The sequence below is a fragment of the Eretmochelys imbricata genome, chromosome 12 (genome assembly GCF_965152235.1).
Source record: "Eretmochelys imbricata isolate rEreImb1 chromosome 12, rEreImb1.hap1, whole genome shotgun sequence".
Classification (NCBI taxonomy): Eukaryota; Metazoa; Chordata; order Testudines; family Cheloniidae; genus Eretmochelys; species Eretmochelys imbricata.
In genome coordinates, this window is record NC_135583.1 from 11199536 (window position 1) to 11225282 (window position 25747).

The following is a 25747-nucleotide window of genomic DNA, read 5'->3' on the forward strand; positions in this document are numbered from 1 at the left end:
GTAAGAAGGAAAGTTTTCCATTTACCTCCCCTCTCCAGTCTGAGAGTCTGTACAGTGGAATGCAGCAGAGGAGTAGCTAGGTAGGAATGGAAGTTTGGATGGGCCCCATTTCCTATCCCAGCCCCCATCACCTGCTATGTAATGTGCTGTTCTCAATACCATAGAAACAGCAGCCCCTGTTCTTCTATGTCCTACTCTAACCCCTGCTGCCTCAGCTGCACAGCTCCCCATGTGTGGGGACTGTCAGGAACCCATATAGGTCTCTGTAGGGCAGCCAAATTCTCTCTAGCTGTGTGCCCCGGCCTCTCTATTGGGTGGGGGAGGCCGTTACTGATTGATCTAGAACAGATGATGGGATGGAGGTGGCTCTCATTGTCCTTGCCTGGGCCTTGGAGCAATCTACCACAGCTGCTGCTGTTACAGAAGTTAGAGGGGGTTCACATATTCAGGTGGGCTTGGATGCTAACTGAGTGGTGTCATGGCCTATCCCAGGTCCACCTGTGGCTATAGCCCTGAGATGTGCAAAGAAGTATTTATCCCTAGTTTGGGAGGAGGATTCAAACTATGTATATGAGGACTGATTCTGGATTACTGCTGGGGCAGTACCTTCTTTCTAAAGTAGCCTTCTTCCAAAGGCTGCATCAGAGGAAGACTGGACATCAACCTTGTAGTACTTTGTTAATGTGTACACTGATATCCATACAGATGTCTTACAGGTTTCTTCACATGAACCACTAGGCCTTTTTGCCCAAGAGGTTGTTAAACCCCACAGAAAGCAGACTCTATTTTCACCCCATATGCTCTATAGACTTCTGCAGTATATGCTTTAATCCATTTTGCAATGGAGGATTTAGTGATGTTCTTCCTTTCATTCAAGAGTGACATAAGATAAAAAATACTGTGGACCTCTGATAAGGTTCCATGTCCTCGAGATAAAGGTTAAACGTCATACTGATTGAAATAAAACTGCAATCTCCTTGGGATGTTTAGGATTAGAGCAGGAAAGTCAAAGTCACTGGCAACCTGTGCAAAATTAATGTTACTTTTTGGACTAAATGATGGCTCTATCATAAGAATCACTCCGTTCTTATGGAATATATAGATTTGGCTTCATAGACAATGCTCCCACTTCTGATACTCTCCTAACCAAGGTGACTGCTTCTGAGAAAGTAGGCCAAAACAGAGTGTAGTGATTCAAATGGTTGCTTTAAGTCTCCTAGCACTAAATTCAAGCTCCAGGAAGGAAACCTATGTAATACTGGAGGACTACCACATTTATCTACTCTAAGGTACCTTTCGACATGGTGATAATTAGAAATCTCTGTCGATTCCTTATAATTCAAAACACTTGCTCTGATAGAGACCTGTTTCCTACCAAAAAAGTATCCTGAACTCTGAGAATTCTCCCTTTCCATCTTGCATGTTAAGTTTTAGCAGAGCTGGATCTGAACAGTGGATTCGTCTCTGGCTCAGAATTTCTTTCCAGGCTGATAATTTCAGAGGGTGTTCTATTTGCAATCTAAGTCAGAGAACTACAGTGGTCTGCATGGCCAATATGGGCCTTTCTTTTAGGATAATTTTACGGTCCTTTTAAAAAATATGAGAGGAGAGGCATAAAGGATGCCTTGAGACCTTTGAAATAGGAGCTCAACTGCTTTCTTTTCAGGTTCTCATCTGCTCACAAAGAACTTCACTGCCTATTTTCCCTCAAGGTGAAGAGATCTATGATTGGAACCCTGAATCTGACACCTCCTGAAACCCTGAAGGATTCATACTCCATTCTCCCAGGTCCCTCCTGCTCAGCCAGTCTACTCCTGTGCTCTCCCTTCCCTTTATGTGGATGGGTATGAGAGGAGAGATCATGCTCTAACCAAGTCAGAAAATATATCGATTCCTTGTGCAGTGCACAGTGCAGTTGGTGTTGTCTGCAAGGAACGGTACATGATGCTTATGGCCCTTATCTATAGTCAGTTTATATTCTTCTCCCAAATTGGTCCATAGCCACTCTGGTTTGGTGTGCACCCCATCTATGAAGACTGGCATCAGCAGTGATCATGAGTCTCCCTGGTTCTGACATCAGATACCCATTTGAATTTCAAAGGATGAGTCCACCACTTGAGAAAGGAAGTGACTGACTTTAGAACAGAGGTAAGATTCTGACTGGTTGCAATTTCTTCCTGGTATGGAGTTTTGAGAGCATCCTCATATGAAATCTGACCCATTGCAGAGTGCCCACACATGAAATTTGGCTGAGGAATAGCATTTAAATTTTCAGGGATGTCTCATGACCAGACAATACTTGGTGAATTAATGAGAATATCTACTGTGATCTCTCCTCGGCATCCAGGATTACTCCTACATGCAGAAGTTGGAGATGATTCTTCACTCTGATCACCAGAAACCTGGTAAAAACTTGTAAGCAGGTTACAGTTTCTTCTAGATCCTCAAGCACCACCTGATGGGATGATGATCTGATGAGATGATCACTGTAAGCAGGGACAAATGAGTATGCTCTCCTTCTCTGAAAACGGACACTAAAGACAACCAGAATTTTTGTGAGGACTTGTGAAGCAGTCACTAGCCCAGTGGGAGAGGCCTGAACTAAAAATACTTCCTTCTGTAACAGAAGAGTAAATGTTTTCAGTGCCTGTACCAGGCTGTTCCTTGAGGCCCACTTAAGTGACAAAATTCTGGGGTGATAGTGTTTTTAGTCTGAAACTTCTAAGTCATAGCTCTGAGACCTGATAGATTTCACATCACCCAATGACTCTAAAACGGCTTGTGTCCCCAATTCTTCGAGACCACAAAGAATATCAAGAACATGCCATAAACTCTGCCTTATAAGTACTGGCCCTATGACTCCAATGCTGAGAAGATGTTGCTTCTTCTACCTTCTGGTGTTTGACTGGGTTCTTTGATCTGGGAGAGACTGTGAACTTATCTCTGAGGAATTTGGTCATGTGGATGGCAAAACCCTGTAAAGCAGTCTACAGTATCCACTTGCTGAGGTAGATATCTCCCATACGTAGACAAAATTTCTGAGGCCTCCCTCCCTGTGATGTAATGGAACAAGTCTTTCTTTAACTTTTGCTGGAAAATATTTCTGAGGGGCTCACTTTGGTTTCCATGAGATTAGTGGCTTCTGGAGTGTCTCAGGGACCATTTCCAATTCGGTTAGCAACATCCATAACATGTGATCAAATATTTGCTAAGTTCTATTTGGGCCGAGCCAGATAATTCCTCTTCCTTCAGGGAAATTGAGCTGGATGAAGAAGAGAGAGAATTTCTCTTATTCTTTATTCTGTTAGCGCTTTTTTTTTTTTTTAAACCTTATGGCCCTTAGAGGTATGGCATGTGTTTCTTTAAAAAAAAACAAACAAAACAAACAAAAAAAACAAACAAGCCACCATACTGGAGATGCACCTTTCTCTTTGCTTGGCAGGGAGATTCTGGGCCAGAGTCTGAAAAAGAGGAGCATTTGAAACTTGCAGGGATAAAGGGAAGATCATTTTTTTTAAAAGCATGCAAATTCAAGCTACTGGTTTTCACCGTATGAAAAAAAATTGGGGCAGGAGGAGAGGAATTATGGTTAGGTAATATCTCCAGTCTATTCTTGAGGTGGAGGGATCTTTAGAAGGGTCCTACTGAACTTTGCCCCAGGAAGATGGAGCTTTAAAAAGTGAGGAAGGGATACTCCTCTACCATTTTCTTTGTAGAAGGTGGCTCCATGGGCATACAAGATGTCTGTCTGCCCAGACTTAAGTAGAGCCACTTCATTACTTCAAGGAGCACCCCTCTATTGAGGGAGTGGTGGCCCCAGTGGATTCCTAAGGGAGAAGCTGCATGGTCACCTAAGCCCTGGTGCAGACAGTTCAAGGGTAAGTGTCTCAGGAATTAAACAGCACATCTGCTGAAACTGCTATGTAGCAGCCTCTCCTCAATCAGCTGCAGCAGTGATGGTAGTGGCAGTTGCTACTGCTCCACCTGCCCCTGCAAGGTACCTTTATGGGATCTGCTTGTGAGATCTCCTGTGTGCCACCTCTGTGACCTAATTCCCTGGCTCAACATGGACCCTGCCTTCATGCCAGTCCAATGGATTAGATTCATGCCTGCAGTGCTACAAGGAGATCCGAGACATGCTTTTTAGAAGCTGTAAGTTCCTGTCTGCAGGTGGGACAGTCCAGTCCTAAAGCTCCTGAATAAAAAGAGTAAGACTTGAGCGGCATTTGCCTTTTTTTTTTTTGAGGGGGGGATGGGAGAGAAAGAGACTTTAAAACCTATTTTAGGAGTCTCCAATTAGTCAAATTCATATTTTTTTGGTAATTATACCCTGAAAGTCTCTGGTACCAAAAGGAGACCCTTGATCTATCAGTTGTGGTCCCAGATGTTGCTCTGCCTTCAATCAGCAGGTTAAATGCCCACAGTACAGATTGCCAGACATGGAAAGGGTATGGGGTGAGAATTTATGTGGAAGTTTGGGAGAGGAAGAATGGATAATTATGAAATACTACTTAACATATTAGATATATATCATGCTGTAAATTAGTCAAATAGACAGAGGCTCTTTCAATTAAGTAACAGTTAAGATATTTTAGCAACTTTTCCCCATTATTGCAAAGGAATGATTTTTAGGACATCCAATACTTTCAAGACAACTTAAAAAAAAAAAAAGAAAGAATCGAGGGGATATGGTATTTTGAATTGAATGGGTCCTGTATGTGAAGTTCCTACAAAATTCCTGAGGAAAGGAGGAAGAATGGCCTTTAGGTCGACTGAGTAATAGGCTTTTCAACACCACTGTCCCCTAAGCATTCAAATCTGTCAGACAGAACGTCTGATGAGGCGGTCTTCAGTGCTTTTAACGTGGGTGGTGAGATGCTGGGAGCTAGATTTAAAGGGCAGCACTGTTACGATCTCTATTAGGCCATCTCATGATTTGGTGTTGATATCCATGGCTAACCGGCCCTCATTGGCCATGTAGATCATGGAGCAGATGTTCCAAGAAGAAAGAGGTGAAGCTCAAAAGAGGTTCCCTGAAGTAGGTTATTGTTGACTTTAATGGAATCAACAATTAGCCCTCAAGGAAGTATTTGTGGACCTGAGTGAAGTTGCTGGATCTCAATTTGCACATCAGATAATGGTAAGGTTGATTTTGAGGCCCCTCAAACAGAGACCTCTATTTTGAGGAGTCTTTTTACCTGAAGGAATAATGGAAGAAGGTTCTCTATTCATTTGGATTGGAATGGCATTCAAGTTTTCCTGCCCCAGCTCACTCCTCTAATCCCATAATCACATTTAGTATATATCAATATATGAGCAAAAACCCACCCCAAAAACCCACCTTGGTTTGCATTGAAAAATCTGAAGTACTACAATAGCGCATGCATGCTGTTCTAGCAATCAAAGCTTTCCAAAGTTCCATCGATAATGTGGCATGCCTATGCACCCATAAGTATGGATATGTGCAGGAAACCGTTATCTTTTTTATACAACACCTAGAATGACCCCCCCCCCCAATGCTTATTACCATCCCTACACAGACCTATTTCATATTTCCTTTCAGCTCCTGGGTTCTTTTTAAAACAGTCACAGAATTGTAGGTTGACACATCCTTCAATAATTTGAGTCTCCCTGCTTCTTTTTTAAGCCAAAGGCTATGGTTAACAGCTTCTGATTATCAGTTACTCATAAGCACAACAGCTTTTTCCTGCCAACACCTGTCCCAATCAATTACTGGCTTACAGCATGCATGTTAAAATGAAAACAGGAAACCCTTCAAGTGGGTGTTAAGGGTTGCTGTAATATAGCTTCAGTTATAACTTCACTTCCTATTTATTTTGGACACATTTTAAGCTGGTATGTTCCATTACTCATTCCAATATTTCAAGAATAGTTTTTCAGTAATGAGCCACCTTATGATTACTTTGAGTTTAAGAATATTTTCAAGCAGCTGACATTCTTTTAAAAATGTGATAAAGTTAGTTATTTTAAATATTGTTTGAAACTTTTGCTATTGTAGTGATAAAATGAATTCATACATAGTTAGCCAGATAATTGTATAACACTGTTTTAATTATGCTTAAAGGTACAAAATGTGTAACTTTTGGTGTAAAATAATAATTCAGTTGTCAGTCTACAGTGCCTGTTAGGAGCATCCATTAGTTTTCTGATATATGTTTGTGTATGTCAAGTCCTTCAATTTCACATAAACAGCGTGTACAAAGCAATGCTGAAGGGAACTTACCCTTACAGCTACTATTGGTTCTTGATGAACTCCTGACTGCTCTTTACAGTCTATTAGGAACTTTAAATCCACTTGAAAAGCCATCCAAAAAGAATAAATGTTACATATTCTGCAGTATGGTTTTCCCCAATACCAATAACACTCTTGCTAAGACAGATCAACTACAGTATGCCATTCTGACAAAGTTCCAAGACTAGCTCTTGCCACACTGCAAGATGTCTATGGAGTGTATTTTTTTCCTCTCTCATCTGAAGTCCAAAGTTGTATTTTGACTATTGAGAGAAAGACTGGCATCACATAAACTGGGGATGTTTTATTCCTCTATGATCTGTGACTGTACTCCTGGAATTCACTACATAGTATCACTAACTGGAGACAAAAACAGAATCATGAAAAACAGTGACCACTGAGAATTCACACTCCATGTGGCCAAGAAGCTATAGGAATAAAAGAATTAAATAACGTTGTAAAAATATAATTGCCAAAATAGAAATTCTTAAAACCCTATTCATATTATTTCACACTACTACTACATTGGATTCAAGTTTCTGTTACAAAATTAGACAAATTCTTAACTGGCAATTCACAAACTGTAAAAATTTAGTCACATCTACTTATCAAAGGGAACATATTTTGTATGGTATCTATGAAATACACTAAATTTTAGTAATTTTTTAAAAGTGTACACTAACTAGCTTACAGTAAGATGCAGTAGCTGTGTGTACCTGGTGTATAAGTAAAACGTTGAGACTGGCTTTTTTTCCTCTTCCCATTGCAAAGATAAAACTGCACCTGGACTGCAGCTGTAATCATTTTGTTATGGTACGGAGGAACTTCAAGAACAATGTTAGCCTAAATTAAAGTTGAAACAAGATGGCATTACATTTAAAATGTAAATGAAATACACCTGTTAAATAAAGAATACTGCATGAGTGCTGACTGCAATGCTAACTCAAATGGGGATTTTTAGTTGGATGAAGCTATTGCTTCATGCATTTTCTAAACAGTAAAGCAGAAACATAACAAAATACAATTTAATACCTGTGATGTGGGAGACATTTTTGCATATTCTAGAGATTACATTTTTATTTAAAAATACACTTGTGAAGTATTAACTTATCTTCATGAGCATATGAATGCCATACTAGCAGACACTAAATTTCATACCACTAATCTCACTGGCAGTAACGAAAATTACTTCTCACCAGTTATTCTAAATTTCCCCTTTTAGTTTTTCAAACAAGTTTATCATTTCATTTTCTTAGGAAGCAGTGACCTAATGACTGCTTTATACTGTTATGATAATTTAGAAAAAGTCTTCAGATGAAGTAAGTAAACTGCAAAACTTGTTCATATGTCCTGCTAATCATTTACTTTACAGTAAAAGTCTAAACCAAAAAACAAGACAATGAAGACCAATTTCTTACTTAAAGAACAAAAACAGCTTTCTAAAGAAAGAAAAATAAGTTTCTCACCCCTTGACACTTTTCCCTAATTATTTTCCCTTCTACTTCCCACTGAGGTCGTCCATCTGTTGAGAGAAATTAAGTTTACAAGAAATTCAGGCAAAAAAGCATTTTCTGAAATACGCTGACTGAAAGTGAATGCAATTCAAAATATTAAAGTTCAGTTACAAGAGGATACTGCAATTATTGTAAACAGATTCTAAGATTCTTAAATGTTCCTCCTGTTGGAAACATCCAAGACTCTTTATATACTTTGACCAGATTACATTAAAGTTTTATTTACAAACAAATCTATATCATTAAGGATTTCTGCATAGATTATATTGTGAGTTGACACTACAGTCAAAGAGCACGTATAGTTCTTTACATTGATATTCTTTAAATAAGAGGAGAAAATTCAGGTTTTCCACTATGATTTTAAAAGATCAAGTAAATTAAAATAATTTGTAAAAGTTAATGGTCACATCCTTAACTGATGTGTATTAGTGCTAATGTACTTTGTCATTTAACAAACTGAATACCTGGCCCATTCTACTTAATTTATATGGACTAATTAAAATCTGTTTAAATATATTTATTAAAAAATACATTCATGAAAAAAGCATTCTGATACTGGTTTAAAGGTAAATGCTCCTATTATATAACGGGATAAAAATTAAATTAATATTTCTAATTCCAGAAGCAAGCATGTGTACACACACAATACACTGCCTTTTGGTTGAAGACAAAAAAAGGAAAAACCAGAGATCCAACTATTCATAGATATCATACACTACCAGTAGAAAGCTGCATGGTTGCTTTTAAGTTTGTGTCATGTTGCATGAACCATCATAGGACAAATACCAGTATGTAATTAAAAACAATAGTACATATAGGATACTTAAAACACAAGCATTAAGGAGCTAACAGATTTATTTGAGCATAAGCTTTCGTGAGCTACAGTTCACTTCATCGCCTGATGAAGTGAGCTGTAGCTCACAAAAGCTTATGCTCAAATAAATTTTAGTCTAAGGTGCCACAAGTACTCCTTTTCTTTTTGCGAATGCAGACTAACACGGCTGCTACTCTAAAACCTGTCATTAAGGAGCTAGTGACTTTTCAACAGTGTCTACAACAAAATTAGACTAAAAAGTCATATTTCTTACATTTCAGTAAAAAGGTAGGACCACTTTTGCCAATACATACACAACTAAGTTACTTCAATCATACAAGCAGTGTGATTGACTACCATGGTTTTACTTGCATAAGTCAAGCTATTCACATCCAGATATTCACAGATTCAGACCCCTAACTATCAGTCATGTATTACACCAGGGGTGGGCAAACTACGGCCCATGAGCCGTTTCAAACCGGCCCACGAGCTGCACCACGTGGCTCAGCCCCACTTTGGCTGGGGCACTGGGTCAGGGTTGGGGTGGCACCACACGCCTCGGCCCTGCTCCGGCACTCCTGCTGGGCCGCAGGTTTGGGGGCTGCACCACACGGCTCCCGGAAGCATGGCCCCACTCCTACACTCTCCAATGGCCTCCTCAGATGCTCCAATGGGAGCTTTGGGGGCAGTGCCTGCAGATGGGGCAGTGAGCAGAGCCTCCTGGCCACGCCTCCACATAGGAGCCGGAGAAGGGACATGTCACTGCTTCTGGGAGCCACTTGAGGTAAGTGCCGCTCAGAGCCTCTCCCCACGCCCCAACCCCCTGCTCCGGCCCTGATCCCCCTCATGCTCTCCAAACCCCTTGATCCCAGCCCGGAGCACCCTCCTGAACCCCAAACCTCTCATCCCTAGCCCCACCCCAGAGCCCACACTCCCAGCCAGAACCTGCACCCCTGTGCCAGCCCTGATCCCCCTCCCGCCCTCTGGTCCCAGCCCGGAACACCCTCCTGCACCCCAAACTCCTCATCCTCAGCCCCATCCCAATTTTCTGAGCATTCATGGCCCGCCACACAATTCCTATTCTCCGAAGTGGCCCTTGGGCCAAAAAGTTTGCCACCCCTGTATTACAGTTTTGATTATACTGCTGTTCTCAGACATTACAGAACAAAGAATGGCATAGCAAGCATCTCCTGTGATAAATTTTGTGGATATCTGGAAGGCTTCCGACAGCCTACACAGACGGTCAAAAATTATGACATACTACAGAATACCAACAAAAATAGTTAGAATCATCCAGGAGCTGTGTGATAATACCAAACATGCAGTCAGATACGGTGACATCAGCCGCCAGTGGTTTGCAGTGATGACTGGACGAAGGCAAGGGTATATTATGTCCTAACTATTTTTTGCACTTGTCATTGACTATGTCATAAGGGAAATAACCACAGAATGCAACCAAGGAATATTATTTTTCGCCAATGACATTGTTCTGCCTAGTTCAACATGTCGCTTAATGGAAGAATAGACCCAGCTTTTTGGCAGATCCAGCAAAGCAAGTCGGTTTGGTCATCAACAAAAGGAAGACAAAATATATGGCTATCCATGTCCGAAAGTATCCATTAGAGAGGATGAAAAAACACTAGAATTAGTAACTCATTTTACCTATCTAGGAATGATATATGTAACAATGGTGACAGCATGCTAGATGTCAAGCAACAAATATCAAAAGCAGCAAACAACTTCCATTAACTTAAAAATATTTGGAAAAAGTAGCATGACTGGTACTAGCACAAAAATAAGAATTTTCAACATCAGCATCATGTCTGTCCTCCTTTATGGAGCACGGCCATGGAAATCTACAAAAGCAATTGAGAAGATCAATTCATTCCAAAGTAAATGCCTGCAGAAGATCTTTCTTGAAACATCAGAAATTCTGAGTAGAGCAACCAATCTAAAGCATCAAATATGGCAAAAATATCATGGACCTATTTAGGACACACTTTAAGGATACCACCAAAACGACTTCCACAGCAAATGATGACATGGACAACACCACTTGGAAAAAGAAAGAGGGCATCCTAGAGAAATATTATGTAGAATAGAAAAAAGTAATCTATGAACATGACACTCAAACCTGAACAGATCAGCACAAGACTGGAAAATGGTGGAAACCAGTGGATGCCTACGCACCTGAGGGTGCAGGACAATAAAAAAGAAAAACTACTACATTACAGATGGGCAATGAGAATTAGAAAACAGTTTAAGGAAAATGGCAGTTTAAGGAGAAGGTCATAATTTTTTGATCTTTAGACTTGTATTAATTTTCAGATGAAGAGAGTTAGAGTAGAAATCTTGCCAAGAGGATGAAGTTAACTGTTTTTAAAAATACCATTCCTCCACTTTATGACACAAGTCAAGAGGTTCTGATATTCACTACTGCAAATATAAAGAATATTTACTCAAACAGGTAATATTGTATCTGCTAGGAAGAGAGTAACCAATCCTTAATTTTATCTCTAACTTCCTTTAAAATATTTATGTACTAGACTGGATAGTAACCTGGGGTGGGTGTTCGCCTTCCTCTGCAGCATGGGGCATGGGTCACTTGCAGGTTTAAACTAGAATAAATGGTGGATTCTCTTTAACTTGAAGTCTTTAAATCATGATGTGAGGACTTCAGTAACTCAGCCAGAGGTTATGGATCTATTACAGGAGTGGGTGGGAGAGGTTCTATGGCCTGCAATGTGCAGGAGATCAAACTAGATGATCATGATGGTCCTTTTTGGCCTTAAAGTCTGACAGTCTATGTGACAACTTATTTTTACTAGTTTCCAACAAAGATCTTTCTTGTGGGTTGGCTGTACATACAGAAGCAGACACGAACAATGAAATTTTGGATCTGATGATCCTGGATTTTTTCTTGAAGACTAACAGAAATGGCAATTTCTGGACAAACCTTACTGACTTTAAGGTAAAGTATTTTAGGATCTGATTGTCTTAAAAATGCAAATGTGTGTGTGTTATTGTGGGATTGTCTGTAACTCTTTAGGAGATGTGATTAATGTAAGTCTTGGGAAGTGTTATGAGCTTCAAAGGACTCTGAAACAACATGCTAGACAAAGTTAAATGGGATTCCTATGAAATACTTAGAGGAGAAGCCAACTTCTCCCCCCTGGACCCATTCTTTTTGACGCTGCACCCTGAGGAGAAACTCACTGTCTGCTGATCACCTGTTACACAAGAACAAGACCAGAGGCCTGAACTGACAACTGAACTGAACGGGCCAGCAGCTCAGGGGCAGGAGGGTCCCGCAGGCCAGATGTGGCCCGCGGGCCGTAGTTTGCCCACCTCTGTTTTAAAGCCTGCCTTATTAGTCTTTGGATCGACCATCTCAGAACCAAAGAGAGTTTTGACTAAAGTCTATCCTTAGCTATACACACCAATTAATCCTATATTAAAAAATCCTAATAGTGTTATCTCAGCTAGACAGTGAAGACTGATCCAGGTTTACCCCAGATCGGTTCTAACCCATCAGCTAGTCATGGCTGAAAGGATCAGAGGCAGCTGGAGCACTGTGACCCAGGAACCTCTTGGTGCCAACTGTCAGAGCACATAGGGGTGTGTAAGAGCTACAGGGATTCCTTGGGTCTGGCATCTAAATACAAGTTTGCCAGAGAGTGTCATGTAAGGGGTCTACTGAAAACCTGTGACATACTGGTCATCATCGCAAAAATGTATGTAAGGAGTTATGAACATTCCTGACAATTTTATGGTCCTAATGCAATCCTCAGTGGAACACCATAGGGACTATCACTCGAAGGTCAAAGAATGTAGACCAGAGGACTGGGGGACTCTATCCTGGGAAGCAGAGACTCTGAAGATGATTTGGGAATGCTGGAGGGTAATCAGCTGAATATGAGCTCCCAATGTGAGGCTGTCGTCAAAAGGGCTAATGTAATCCTGGTATGCAGAAACAGGGGAATCTCTGTGGGTATAGGGAGGTTATATTACCTCTGTATTTGGCATTGGTACGACTGCTACCAGAATATTATGTCCAGTTTTGGGGTCCACACTTCAAGAAGAACATTGATAAAGTGAAAAGAACAGGAATACTTGTAGCACCTTAGAGACTAACAAATGTATTTGAGCATAAGCTTTCATGGGCTAAAACCCAAGTGGTGGTTTAGCAAAGAGAAACAAGAATGATTACTGGATTAGAAAACATGCCTTATTGTGACTGAGCTCTTCGAGTCTATTTAGTTTAGCAAGTTTAAGGGATAGTTTGATCACAGGCTGAGTATCATAGACTATTAGGGTTGGAAGATACCTCAGTAGGTCATCTAGTTCAATCCCCTGCTCAAAGCAGGACCAAAACCAACTAAATCATCCCAGCCAAGGCACTGTCAAGCTGGGCCTTAAAAACCTCTAAGGATGGAGATTCCACCACCTCCCTAAGTAACCCATTCCAGTGCTTCACCACCCTCCTAATTAAATAGTGTTTCCTAATATCCAACCTAGACCTCCACCACTGCAATTTGAGACCATTGCTCCTTGTTCTGTCATCTGCCACCAGTGAGAACAGCCAAGCTCCATCCCCTTTGGAACCCCCCTTCAGGTTGTTAACAGGCTGCTATCAAATCCCCCCTCACTCTTCTCTTCTGCAGACTAAACAAGCCCAGTTCCCTCAGCCCCTCCTCGTAAGTCGTGCCCCCTAATAATTTTCGTTGCCCTCCGCTGGACTCTACAATTTGTCTACATCCCTTCTGCAGTGAGGGGGACCCAAAACTGGATGCAGTACTCCAGGTGTGGCCTCACCAGTGCTGAATAGGGGGGGAATAATCACTTCCCTCGATCTGCTGTCAGTGCTCCTACTAATACAGCCCAATATGCCGTTGGCCTTCTTGGCAACAAGGGCACATCGCTGACTCATATCCAGCTTCTCGTCCACTGTAATCCCAAGGTCCTTTTCTGCAGAACTGTCACTTAGCCAGTCAGTCCCCAGCCTGTAGCGGTGCATGGGATTCTTCCTTCCTACGTGCAGGACTCTGCACTTGTCCTTGTTGAACCTCATTAGATTTCTTTTGGCCTAATCCTCCAATTTGCCTAGGTCACTTTGGACCCTTTCCCTACCCTCCAGCGTATCTACTTCTCCCTCCAGTTTAGTGTTATCTGCAAACGTGCTGAGGGTGCAATTAATCCCATCATCCAGATAATTGATAAAGATGTTGAACAAAACTGGCCCCAGGACCGACCCCCGGGACACTCCGCTTGATACCGGCTGCCAACTAGACATCGAGCTGTTGATCAGTACCCATTGAGCCCGATAATCTAGCCAGCTTTCTATCCACCTTATAGTCCATTCATCCAATCCCTACTTTTTTAACTTGCTGGCAAGAATACTATGGGAGACCATATCAAAAGCTTTGCTAAAGTAAAGATATATCACGTCCACAGCTTTCCCCATATCCATAGAGCCAGTTATCTCCTCATAGAAGGCAATCAGGTTGGTCAGGCATGACTTGCCCTTGGTGAATCCATGTTGACTGTTCCCGATCACCTTCTTCTCCTCCAAGTGCTTCAAAATGGATTCCTTGAGGACCTGCGCTATGATTTTGCCGGGCACCGAAGCGAGGCTGACCGGTCTGTAGTTCCCTAAGTTCTCTTTCTTCCCTTTTTAAAAATATGGGCACTATATTTGCCTTTTTCCAGTCGTCCGGGACCTCCCCCGATCACCACGAGTTTTCAAAGATAATGGCCAATGGCTCTGCAATCACGTCAGCCAACTCCCTCAGCACCCTTGGATGCATTGGATCTGGACCCATGGACTTGTGCACGTCCAGCTTTTCTAAATAGTCCTTAACCTGTTCTTTCACTACTGAGGGCACTCACGCCCTCCCCATACTGCCCAGTGCAGCAGACTGGGAGCTGACCTTGTCTGTGAAGACCGAGGCAAAAAAAGCATTAAGTACTTCAGCTTTTTCCACATCATCTGTCACTACGTTGCCTCCGCCATTCAGTAAGGGTTCCACACTTTCCCTGACCACCTTCTTGTTGCTAAATACCTTTAGAAACCCTTCTTGTTACCCTTCACATCTCTTGCTAGCTGCAACTCCAATTGTATCTAGATAGGGAACATGAAATTGGTTATGGGATCTTCAGCTTAGACAAAGGTATAACAAGATCCAGTGGCTGGAAGTTGAACCTAGACAAGTTCAGACTGGAAAGAAGGTGAACGTTTTTTAATAATGAGTGTAATTAACCACTGGAACAATTAAGCAGAGCTTCTGGTGGATTCCACTATCCCTGGCAATTTTTAAAATCAAGATTAGATTCTTTTTTAAAATATATACTCTAGTTCAAACAGTAATTAATTCAGGAAAGTTCTACGCCCTGTGTTATGCAGAAGACTACATGATCACAGTAGTCCCATTTGTTCTGGTCTACAAACCACAACTTTAACTTTGCACTCATACGGATGCGAGCTTTCCACTATCCACCTTATCAAATTCTGCCCTCAAAACACTATTAGTTGTGGATGTCTGATTTAGTAATTTGGTGCTGGGAGGGGGTTTTCTGGTGATGATGGTGACAGAAAGATGGCATCCCTAGGGAGCAGAACTAAGACTGTGGTATAGCTAGTTATAGTAGTAAGTGTTATGGGTGGATTAGTAGAGGTTATATATTTAGCATTATATTTCCTTGCTTTTGCGGTCCTATGTCAGGTATGTTATGTGTTTAGCAGCTTTGTCTGTAACAAAGAAGATTTGTTAATATATAGCTGAAGTAAAAATTAACTAATATGATCAACCACTGATACCAACTTCTTCGTTAGGATAATAATTATAAAAGTGTATTTAGACATCAGCTTTTGAAGAGAAACTACCAATATTTTGCAAAAGCTTTATTTCAATGGTAATATCTTGCAAAATACAAGATCATGAGTGAGACGTTGAGATTTATCTTTTAGTTAGACCTACGTCAGACTCATTGCAAGTTTCAGATAAAAAACAATGAAAGTCTGTCCAACGAAACAAAGTTTTACACTAATGGTGGGGGAAAATGATTTTATTATTCTGGAAATTAGGAAGTATTGGTCACACCATCAGATGTACAACTGTTAACATAAAAGGATTATTTAATATATTAACATTATACTGTCATTTCATTATTCCCCAAATTAGTTAATTCTGTATTTTTAAATTAAAATTGGTAAAAGGCGATCTATATATTGTAGATATGGAACTGCTGAACAAGGAGAAGGGCATGTGAGTTAATGAAGTCACTGTCAGGTCTTTAATATTTAAGCAACAGCAAAGCTGGATGTTTACTGGAAATTAATGACATGCAGGATGAAGTTGACTACTTAACTGGTGATTTTTCAAGGAGCACCCTACAAGTCTGTTGATATTAAAATACTTTTTGAGTCATCAGTTTGGTTTTGTGTATGATACCACAGATTTGAATCACGTACTTTATTTGACAAGGCATTTAGAGATAATTTAAGCCCTGTAAAAGAGCTAGATTTTTCATCTTTCCCCAGACAGCCTATTGAAGACAAGGCACAAAATCATGTTGGCGGAAAGGCAGAATTTAGTTTATGTTCTTATGCCCTGATTGGTTGCAAAATTCACAAAAAGTTTTGGTTCAGCTGAACAAGAAACATCGGATTCTAGTTGCATATTAACTGAAGAATGAGGAACAACCAGCTAAAGGAGCAGTCCAGAATGCCCAAGATGGTGGTACCCTCCTCATTACTTTTAATCCACTGAGTAAGGCACTTACCCAGGAATATGGGAGGCCTGAGTTCAAATCCCCAACTGCCTGATGTGGAACAGGGATTTTAACTTGGGTCTCCCAGACTGCATAAGAGAACCTTAGCTGCTGGGCTATGAGATATTCTGGTGTGGGTCTTTCAATCTCTCCTGTTGTAGCTCTTTCACTTGTATAAGTAATTGAGTAGTCATTGGAGCAGGGACTTGAACTCTTGTCTCCCACATCCTGGTGAGTGCCCTAAACATCAACTTAGAGAAATTTTCACTCTTTTTCCTTGGTCCAGTGACTATTCAGTCAGTCATTCTGAATGTTTGTGTGGGTATCAAACACAGGAAGAGTGGAAAGATAGATTTTTAAAATAAGAAAATGAGTTTGTAAAACTACAAACAGTACTGGGACTCAGGATCAGATGTAGTATCTGAAGCTACTTTTTAGTTGATGATTTTTCAAGTTGTTAGAGTCCCTTTTTTGGGGTGGGGGGGGGAGAAGGGGAGACAGGAGGAGAAGTAGCCGGGAAGGTACAGCAAGATTGCTCCCTAATGTAAAGACACGTTATCCAGAACTCTTGAACCTCCCTTGAATTAAAGAACACAGGATAAAGCTCAAACCAAAGAACAGAAAAGTTCTGCAAAACTAAATAAGCCTTCTAAAAAGCTACTACAATTATGCCAAACACACAACTGCTTCAGGACTAAAACAAGAACAAGAACAGAAACTTGTTTTCTTTACATAAGTTTTAAACTGCAGCTTTCATTTCAGGTAGTTACTTCAGTAATATACATCTGAATATACTATATTCAGTCAAATCTGCTTACCCAACCCTATAGGAAGTAGGCTCCAAAATTTCCCACTATCAAACTTAACAAAATCTGCTAGCTACTGTAGGTTAATTTGTTACTATTATATATTTTATGAGAGCAATTTGAAGTTTTTCTAAAGTACATGAACTAGAGTTTTGTGAAGAAACAGTAAATGCCTTTAATAAAAAGTATATTAAACTAATGAATATTTGTAATGTAAGCACTTCAAATGAACTTTAACAATATAAGGCAAGAAATTTGGCCCTTCAGTTCTCAACTTACTTCTGGGGGAATTCTGAGCCAAAAAATTAAAAGTTTTGCACAAAATATTTTAAAATTATGCATCTGTTTTGTCAAAACAATATAATCACACCCGTTTCAATTATTTTGGTAATTAATTTCAAAATACCTGTCAGCAAGTAGGTCCGTAACAATACAGACGACAAAAAAGAGTTCCTGAATGTTTTTAACAAATAGATTCCTTACTAGGCATATTAATACCGAACTCTGAGTAATTCATTTTAAACTACAATACAGAAACATATTTCCTGAACCCCTCAGAAGCACTGAGAAGGCTTGGGTGAGTTGGGGTAACGAAGGAGCTGAGGGAGAGGGAAGTAATTGCTGGGAAGGAGCCTGGGTGTGAACCTGCAAGGTTGTTGGGCATGGGTGGGAGAAGTATGGAACAGGTTTTTTGGGGGTGAGTGGGGAGGGACTGTTAGGGAGCCTCCCCCATGCAGACCCTGGCTGACCCCTTAGCCTCCCTCATTCAGTCAGGCACATCTGCCCTGCCCCATGTGTCCTTGCACCCCCATTCAGCCACCCTTTCTCCCCACACTCCCCTCCCCCATTCAGCCACCCCATCCCTATGTGTTCCTGCATTTCCAATCCCATTCAGCTACTAGCTCAATGCTGTCAGCCCACTAGCTTCTGTGCTCCTGCCCCAGTCTGCTCTCCCCCACTAGCCCTTCTGAACTCCAGTCTATGTAATCCCCTAGCAGCCCCACGTGCCCTACTCCGTCCATCCAGCTGACCCCATGGGCAGGGCACTCTCCTCCTCTCTATCCATGGCTGGCTGAGCCAACTGCCCGCTCTTCTGGTACCACAGCAGCCCCTGGTGGGCAAAACATGTAACTGCAGTGCCTCTCCAGCAGAATGTATTTTTTGCGGAGAAAAAAATCTGCAGGGGACATGAATTCTGCACAGTGGCACAGAATTCCCCAGGAGTATCATCTTTATTACTCTGTACACAAGTTGAAACTTTGAGAAAGAATAAATAGGATGTGTACATGTATGATAAATACCAGACCAGATTTTTAGGCACTCATACATTTGCTTGACTCCCTATGCATGCAAATATCCAATATACATGCACAATTTGGGTATGTGTGCAAGCAAGTGGCCACTTCAGCATCTAGCTCTTTACATATTGCAAATACCTGACTTGCGCACACATCTGGCATTGTATTTACCTATGCAACCTATGCACAAGCAAATATATGCATGCAAATGCACATGCTTAACTTTAACAGATAAGCCATATGAACCAGATTTTTAAAGATCTATTGATGCCTTAAGTAATCTTTGGGAAAAAATATTTTATATATAGACACCATCCTTGATTACCAAAATTTATTTTTTTTATCCTCTACCTCTTAATTGTTTGTCATACTTGTATGAACACAAAATTCTCTATTTACCAATTTGTTCATGATGTTTATTCCTGTAGCGGAGGTCTCACCTGACGTGAGCAATTAACACATGGAGGGAGGCCTCATTTCTTGGTTGACAGAATTAGGGTAGTAAATGGATCTTTAGGCTGAAAACAGAACATTTCTACTAAATAATATAAGTAAACAGGTCAGGAGGCTAAAAAGACAGAATGTCTGAGCCAGCTAAGGTAAGAGGGAGAACATCCAAGGACCCATTTACTAACAAAGGACAAGATAAAGTTAAGAATGTAGAGATGAGGTAAAGACTAGGTTAAGCGTGGACAATGCATGGACAGAGCATGCTACACAGGGAATGGTTCCTGTAAAGTAAAAGGTTTGATGCAATGCAATGTGTAAACATATATAAAGCAAGAAGTTTTCTGCATAACTTGGATGTGTGGAATGCCCTGTACCCACCCGCTATGTTTAAGTCTGATCAACTCAGCGTAGCTTGTTGTATGCCAGATCAAGGAATATGAGTGACAAAATCTGGCGTTAAACTGAGTTTTTTGGATCCCAGAAAACTGGATGAAGTATTTTCCCAGAACTGGACAAGGCGTTCTGGATAAGCTGCATGGAAAAGGTCTCTGAAGGAATCCCAACAATTCATCACTTGAAAGCCTGATATCACAGTTAATTCCTAAGCAGCAATTAAGTCACAGGCAACACATGACTCAAATGGTGAACAAATAACTGGAACAGACGTCAAATAGTCCCTGTTATGTTTCATACAAAATTTTTTTCTAGTAAAACACAAGAGAAGGGGAATGCAATGTATAAGAAGCACTTTCTCTACAGTTCCAAGTTTTCAATGAGGGACCAGTAGGTTTGTAATTATCTTCCTGAGACAGCAACTGTACTATTTTCATTTATAGCAACTAACCCACAGAACACAGATCACTGATCAAATTGAGATTACAAGTTGTAACGGTTTTAATGTATTTACCACTGAAACATTCATAATTCCAGCAGTTCTTTTCAAAACTAAAAAAGGTAAATTACCTTGTCCTTTTTCAAGAAATATAATTTTTGATTCTGGAAGAAAATTAGATCCAGTCATAACCATTTCATGGCCTCCATTTACTGAACAACTGTTGATGCTGTATTTTTCTATCTGAGGAAGTTCTTGAGCAGATCGCTGAGCTATTTTTAAAAAGGGTTGAAAAAGGAAAAAAAAAAAGTTTCACTACTTCCATATTTTGAGTCAAACAGAAATTACTAAATTAAGGCTGATGCAAAGTTTCATGCTTGCTTACTGTAACAGGTTAACTGCATACATTGGATTCACTTTTCAGTTTAGTGAACTCCGTTTAAAGTATTTCTGAATTATTTTAAGGTCAAAAGAATTATTAGCAAAAACTACTTAAGATTCTTTATATGACCCATTTTGGTATTCCCATACCTGTAGTTTACAAATGAATACCACAAAGAACTTGAACAGCTGAATTAGAAACACTGCTACGTAGTCTCTAGTAAGGATGTAGAATCTGCCAACTGAAACCATTTATTAGCATTTTTTCCAAAAATAAATGCTTTGACTTAAATATATAAATTATAAAGTATTAAGTTACATAAAACCCAAAAATGAATACTGCTGCTCCTATGCAGAAACATGATTATTACTTTTTACATGAAAAAGTGCATTAAGTACAAATTTTGCTCTTCATAAACTTCCACTTATTTAATGTTAATTTCTTTATTAACACAATTTAACATACTGAAAAGCTTTTAAGGAAATTTTAATACTTTAATTTTACATTTAAATCTATCACATTCCAAGTACTCTCCAAGTATCTTCAGTTAGTAATAGACAGGTTTTACAGTAAATGCACAGAGTTTCAAAAATAATTTCACAGCCATAATATCCCAGTGGATTCTTCTGCCAAAAATTCTACTGAGACATGGAAATGAAAGCTATTGCAACTGTAATTAAGAGATTTTAAATGTGTGCAAGAGACTAATTGTTACAAAACTTACAGCATTCGACAGGTATGGAAGCAATCTGTAGAGACAACACTTTTCCACTAGGCTGTGGGATATGAACACGAAACACAAGTCGCACTCTGGTATTCTTTCTTCCAATATCTGTCTCTCCTTTACGGAGCTCTATATCTGAATTGCGGAGTTTCAAAATACCCGCACAATCAATACTGGAAGATAAAGGGAGAAGAAGGATTAGAAGACAGATGGAGAAAAAGTAGTCAAATATTACTAAATGATCAAAAACATATCCTAAGGGTCTCAGTTTAACTCTCTTGTTAAATTAGAACTAAAAATAACTCTCAATTTTGCTCTGTGCCACTAAGATAGCTGCTACTATATTGTTTTAAATTAGGGCAAAAAAGGAAACTATGGATTTCAGCTGTAAAGTTACATTTTGGGAACTTTAGAGGATTGGGGATGTGACTTTTAAAAAGTAAAAGATCAATTATTTGTATTACAATATTGTCTTCCTGATGACGGTTTTGAAACAAGTTGCTCAGAAGTGACAACCATGTACAATTCTGCATGAGAAACAGTGTCATAAAATGATCAAACCTGCAACCAACTGGCCTAACAAAACTTTCTGAGATTCCAAAATAGCAATTATTGTTTATTTGGGACAACGGTTATATAGTCAACTAAATAATAGGGTGAGAGATACTGCACTGTTATGGGACAACAACTACGGAAGACTACAGAAGGGATTTTATGGAAAAATTAAAATAAAGTTATATACATTAAAACCCATAACTAAATAAACTCTGTTGCTGCATTATATGGTAGTCCCCATTTTTCTTCTAAAAACCCCCAGCATAAAGTATTCTTACTCGTACTGAAAAATTATATGCATGTTTAGCCAAATCAGTATATACACTGAACTTGATTCATGTAAGAAACAATTTATGGTGCTTACTTGGCTTCTAAGTAGTATGGTGTAGCATTTTAGATGGGCTAACAGGTTCCCCCTTTGTTCATTAAAATAGTACATAATCATTCCATTTCAGATTTTGCACAGAGGTCTGAAGAAAAGTTGGGATAATAATCCAACTACAGGTAGCAAAAAGCATTTTTTTTTTAAAAGCTCGCTGGCAGGAAAAACCCTTAGACACTACATACAGTACACAATTAAAAATCAAAGCAATTAGGGCTGTGTCAAGTTACCTTAAAAAAACAAAACAAAACGTTTTCAACCTTGTATTGCTTTGAAAGGAATACACAAATGATTAACTTGCTAGTTTGGGAGAAATGCTGCTACACACCTGGCTGACATATTATTTTCAGGAAGAAGTGGAATTTCCAGTACTTTTGTGCTGGCAATTATTATCTCTTGGCTAGCAGTAGCAACCGTTTTCCCAGTGATACGGTGCACCTGGTAGAATGCATGAGGTCGTAAGTAGCGATCATCTGCTGTTCCAATGAACATCTGTAGGTTTACTGGCTTCTCGCTGTAGCCTATGAGCTGATAAAAAAATAGATACAATTCTAAAGCTTTAACTGGATTTTATGGTGTTTGTATTTTTGAGTCAAATTACATTTTTATTTGTATATATAAACACAGAATTATAAAAGGAAAAATATTAAGCTATTAATATTTATTGACAGACCTTGAAACTTTTTCAGCCTCTGACATGGCATCACAAACGATTCTACAAGCAGCAAACCATGTGTAGATTGCTTGTCCTTCAGGACAGATTAGGAGAACAAATATTACAAAGAAGTTTGTTAGGGCTTGTCTACATTGACACACTTAGAAAATTAATCCAAATTAACCAAAAGTGTGAATTTAAAGTGGATTAGTCAAATTGCATTAAACCTCCACGCGGACATTCTTATTCAGAATTAAATTAGCCTTAATTCATTTCCAAAACGAAATACACTAAGTCAAATGAAGGCCTCTGCAATTCTGAATAAGAGCATAAACCACATTAAACCCGTGTGTGTAACTAATCCGCTTTAAATTCACACCTTTGGTTAATCCAGATTAATTTTCCTGAGTGTCCCCATCTAGACAAGCCCTTAGAATGAATGGGAGGATTTAAAGCTCCTTAATTAGTTTTGAATTTTCTTAGAAAAATATTAAGAAGCAAATTAGGATTTTGGAGTTTCTTCAGTTTAATAGTTTATTAGTGAGTTTCTACAACTTTTGAATTTTAAAAGCAAATAAAATTCTCTACACTTATGAATTAGTATAGTCAAAATTAACCTATTACTTCCATAGCAGAAAATGCAAAATTAAATGTTTTCATAGTTAGATATTTCAGATAATTGAAGCTATTCCAACAAGTAAGAATTTTACCATTTTTCCTATGTAACTTCTATACCAGAGACACTGTTCTTAGCATTTCATTTTTAAAAAATTGATTCAATATTATAAACAAGTTTATTTTCATTAATTTATCTAATTCTACAACATGTAGTAGTAAACATATGTATAGAAGATTTAACTGTGAAGGGAAGTTGACAATTGAATGTTTTCAAGCACAGAAAACATTTAAAGTAGTAAATTCTTCCTGTGTATCTTTCTTTCTATTTGCAACTACAATGATACTAATAATTTTGAATTTAAAACAAATTTTTGTTGCATATGGTTGCCACATTTAGAAAAAAAAGTGTTTTCTCCAAAGGTTAAATTCACTGCTTTACATCAGTAATAAGCAAAACCTGTGTTTTGAAAATGTAACCACAAGGATCAACCCCATCCTTTTGTTTTAGTGCCTGAAAAAATTAGGAACGTGAATTCAAAGAGTTAGCCATACGTAAAAAAAATTTGGACTCTAAACCTAAACAGTTTAAATTAAAAAGAAAAGGAGTACTTGTGGCACCTTAGAGACTAAAATTTATTTGAGCATAGGCTTTCATGAGCGACAGCTCATTTCATCGGATGCATGCAGTGAAAAATAAGTGAGCTGTAGCTTATGAAAGATTATGCTCAAATAAATTTGTTAGTCTCTAAGGTGCCACAAGTACTCTCTCTCTTTTTGCAGATACAGACTAACACAGCTGCTACTCTGAAACCAGTTTAAATTAAAGAGACCATAAAATCTGGAGAATTTATAGCATTGCACTACCTTAAACAAATTTTAATCCTTATGGCCGTGGTTCTCAGCTTTTCTCTACACCATTCCCCCATCCAACAAAAAATCCTCTCATTTAGCTATAGCCTCCCCTCCATTTAGCAGTATGGCAGAAACCGGACCTAGCACCTATATACAAATTCCATTGGATTTATAGTTCTCAAATTGAACTGCAGTTATATTACATCTTGTGTCTCAGAGTACTAATCAGTTTAATCAATTACGAGGCCATCATTCATACTGACACAAAATATGGTGCCTGGAGAACTTTCATGTTTACAGAATTGACATTTAATAAGACAGTCTGATTTTGTAAACCCTTAAGCTTTTGTATGAAGAATTCAGTAGGTTTCTTTCTTCATTTTCAAATGCCTCAGTGCTTCCTTGTAATGGGAGTATATATGCCTGGTCATCCTCTGCCAGCAATCACTACTCCTGTGAAGTAGAAAAGTAGCTGGCAAGCATTCTGGCGTGTGTTTTGGTAGGAGTCTGCCATAGGGAAAAGTTAGGCTTCGTGCACAAAAGAGGGAAGAAAGGGAGGTTGGCTGCTACCTGTTGTGTGGAACAGTTCTGGAAGCATGTATTGTAAATTTAATTTCCCTTTGCGGGGAAAACAGTGCAAGAGACAATTGCAGGCAGGTCTGGCAGGGAGACAAAAGGTGCTGTGTAACTGGCTACAGGAAAATGGCAATTTCCATGGGAGGAAAGAGAAGGTTACTCACCTTGTGCAAAGTATCAGAACGGTAGCCATGTTTGCTGCTTTTACAGAGCCAGACTAAGAGTCCTGTGGCACCGTATAGACTAACAGACGTATTGGAGCATAAGCACTTCATCGGATGCACGAAAGCTCATGCTCCAATACATCTGCTAGTCTATAAGGTGCCACAGGACTCTGTCACCTTGTGCAGTAACTGAGATTCTTCGAGATGGTTGTTCATGTGGGTGCTCTACTTCAGGTGTCTTGACACTCTATGCTTGTAATTAGAGATTTGTGGCAGCAGTGCCTGGTTGGGTTGGGTTGGGTTGCGCACGCATGGTAGCAATCTCACACCATTCCAAAACATTTACAAAGCGGGTGCAGCCAACTGTCTACCTGTTCCTTCTCTACCCCAGAGAATCTACATCAAACTCTGAAGTAGAAGTGAGGAGGGAAGTAGTGGAGCATCCACAGTGACAACCATCTCGAAGAACCTCAGTTACTGCACAAGGTGAATAACCTTCTCCTCTTCTTTGAGGAGAGTCCCTGGGGGTGCTCCACTTTAGGTGATCATTGAGCAGTGCCCCTCAATGGAAGGGAGGGGATTAAGAGGTGCGTTATTGATGGTGGATAACACCGTGAGCCCAAAGTGAACACCTGATGCAGATTGTTGCTCTAGAGATTAGTGTTTAGTAAATGTATGGACTGATGTCCAGGTTGCTGCTCTGCAAATATCAGTGATAGGGACATTGTTGAGAAAGGCCATGGATGTTGCCTGTGCTCTGGTGGAGTGTGCGTGAACTCCCACTGGAGGTTGTAGATTGTGGTTTTTGGTAGCATAAATGGATACATCCTAATATCTATCTGGATAGTCTCTCTTTTGAGATGGTTTGACCCACTGAGTGCTCTGTTATGGAAACAGTCTCAGTGATTTTCTAAAAGATTTTGTTCTTTCAGTGTAGAAAGCTAATGCTCTGTGAACATCCAATGTGTGGAGTGAGGCCTGCCTGCCTCCCTCCCATCTGCATGTGGCTTTGAATAAAACACAGGTAAGAAAATGGGTTGGTTCAAATGAAAGGGGGAGGTGACTGGGGAGGAACTTGGGATGCGGTCGTAGGGTTACCTTA

At 39.7% G+C, this 25747-nt stretch overlaps 1 protein-coding gene across 2 annotated transcripts in view; it reads right to left on the reverse strand.

The window, feature by feature from the left end:
* NFATC3 (nuclear factor of activated T cells 3) overlaps nucleotides 1–25747 on the reverse strand; it is a 142392-nt gene that overhangs the window by 25350 nt on the left and 91295 nt on the right. For both annotated transcript variants that reach the window (XM_077830913.1, XM_077830912.1), the window contains exons 4-8: nucleotides 22109–22308; nucleotides 20844–21016; nucleotides 19869–20009; nucleotides 7720–7775; nucleotides 6970–7096 (exon numbers count right to left, since the gene is read on the reverse strand). In XM_077830913.1, the coding sequence (XP_077687039.1) occupies nucleotides 6970–7096; nucleotides 7720–7775; nucleotides 19869–20009; nucleotides 20844–21016; nucleotides 22109–22308 (697 nt within the window). The remainder of the gene's footprint in view (nucleotides 1–6969; nucleotides 7097–7719; nucleotides 7776–19868; nucleotides 20010–20843; nucleotides 21017–22108; nucleotides 22309–25747) is intronic.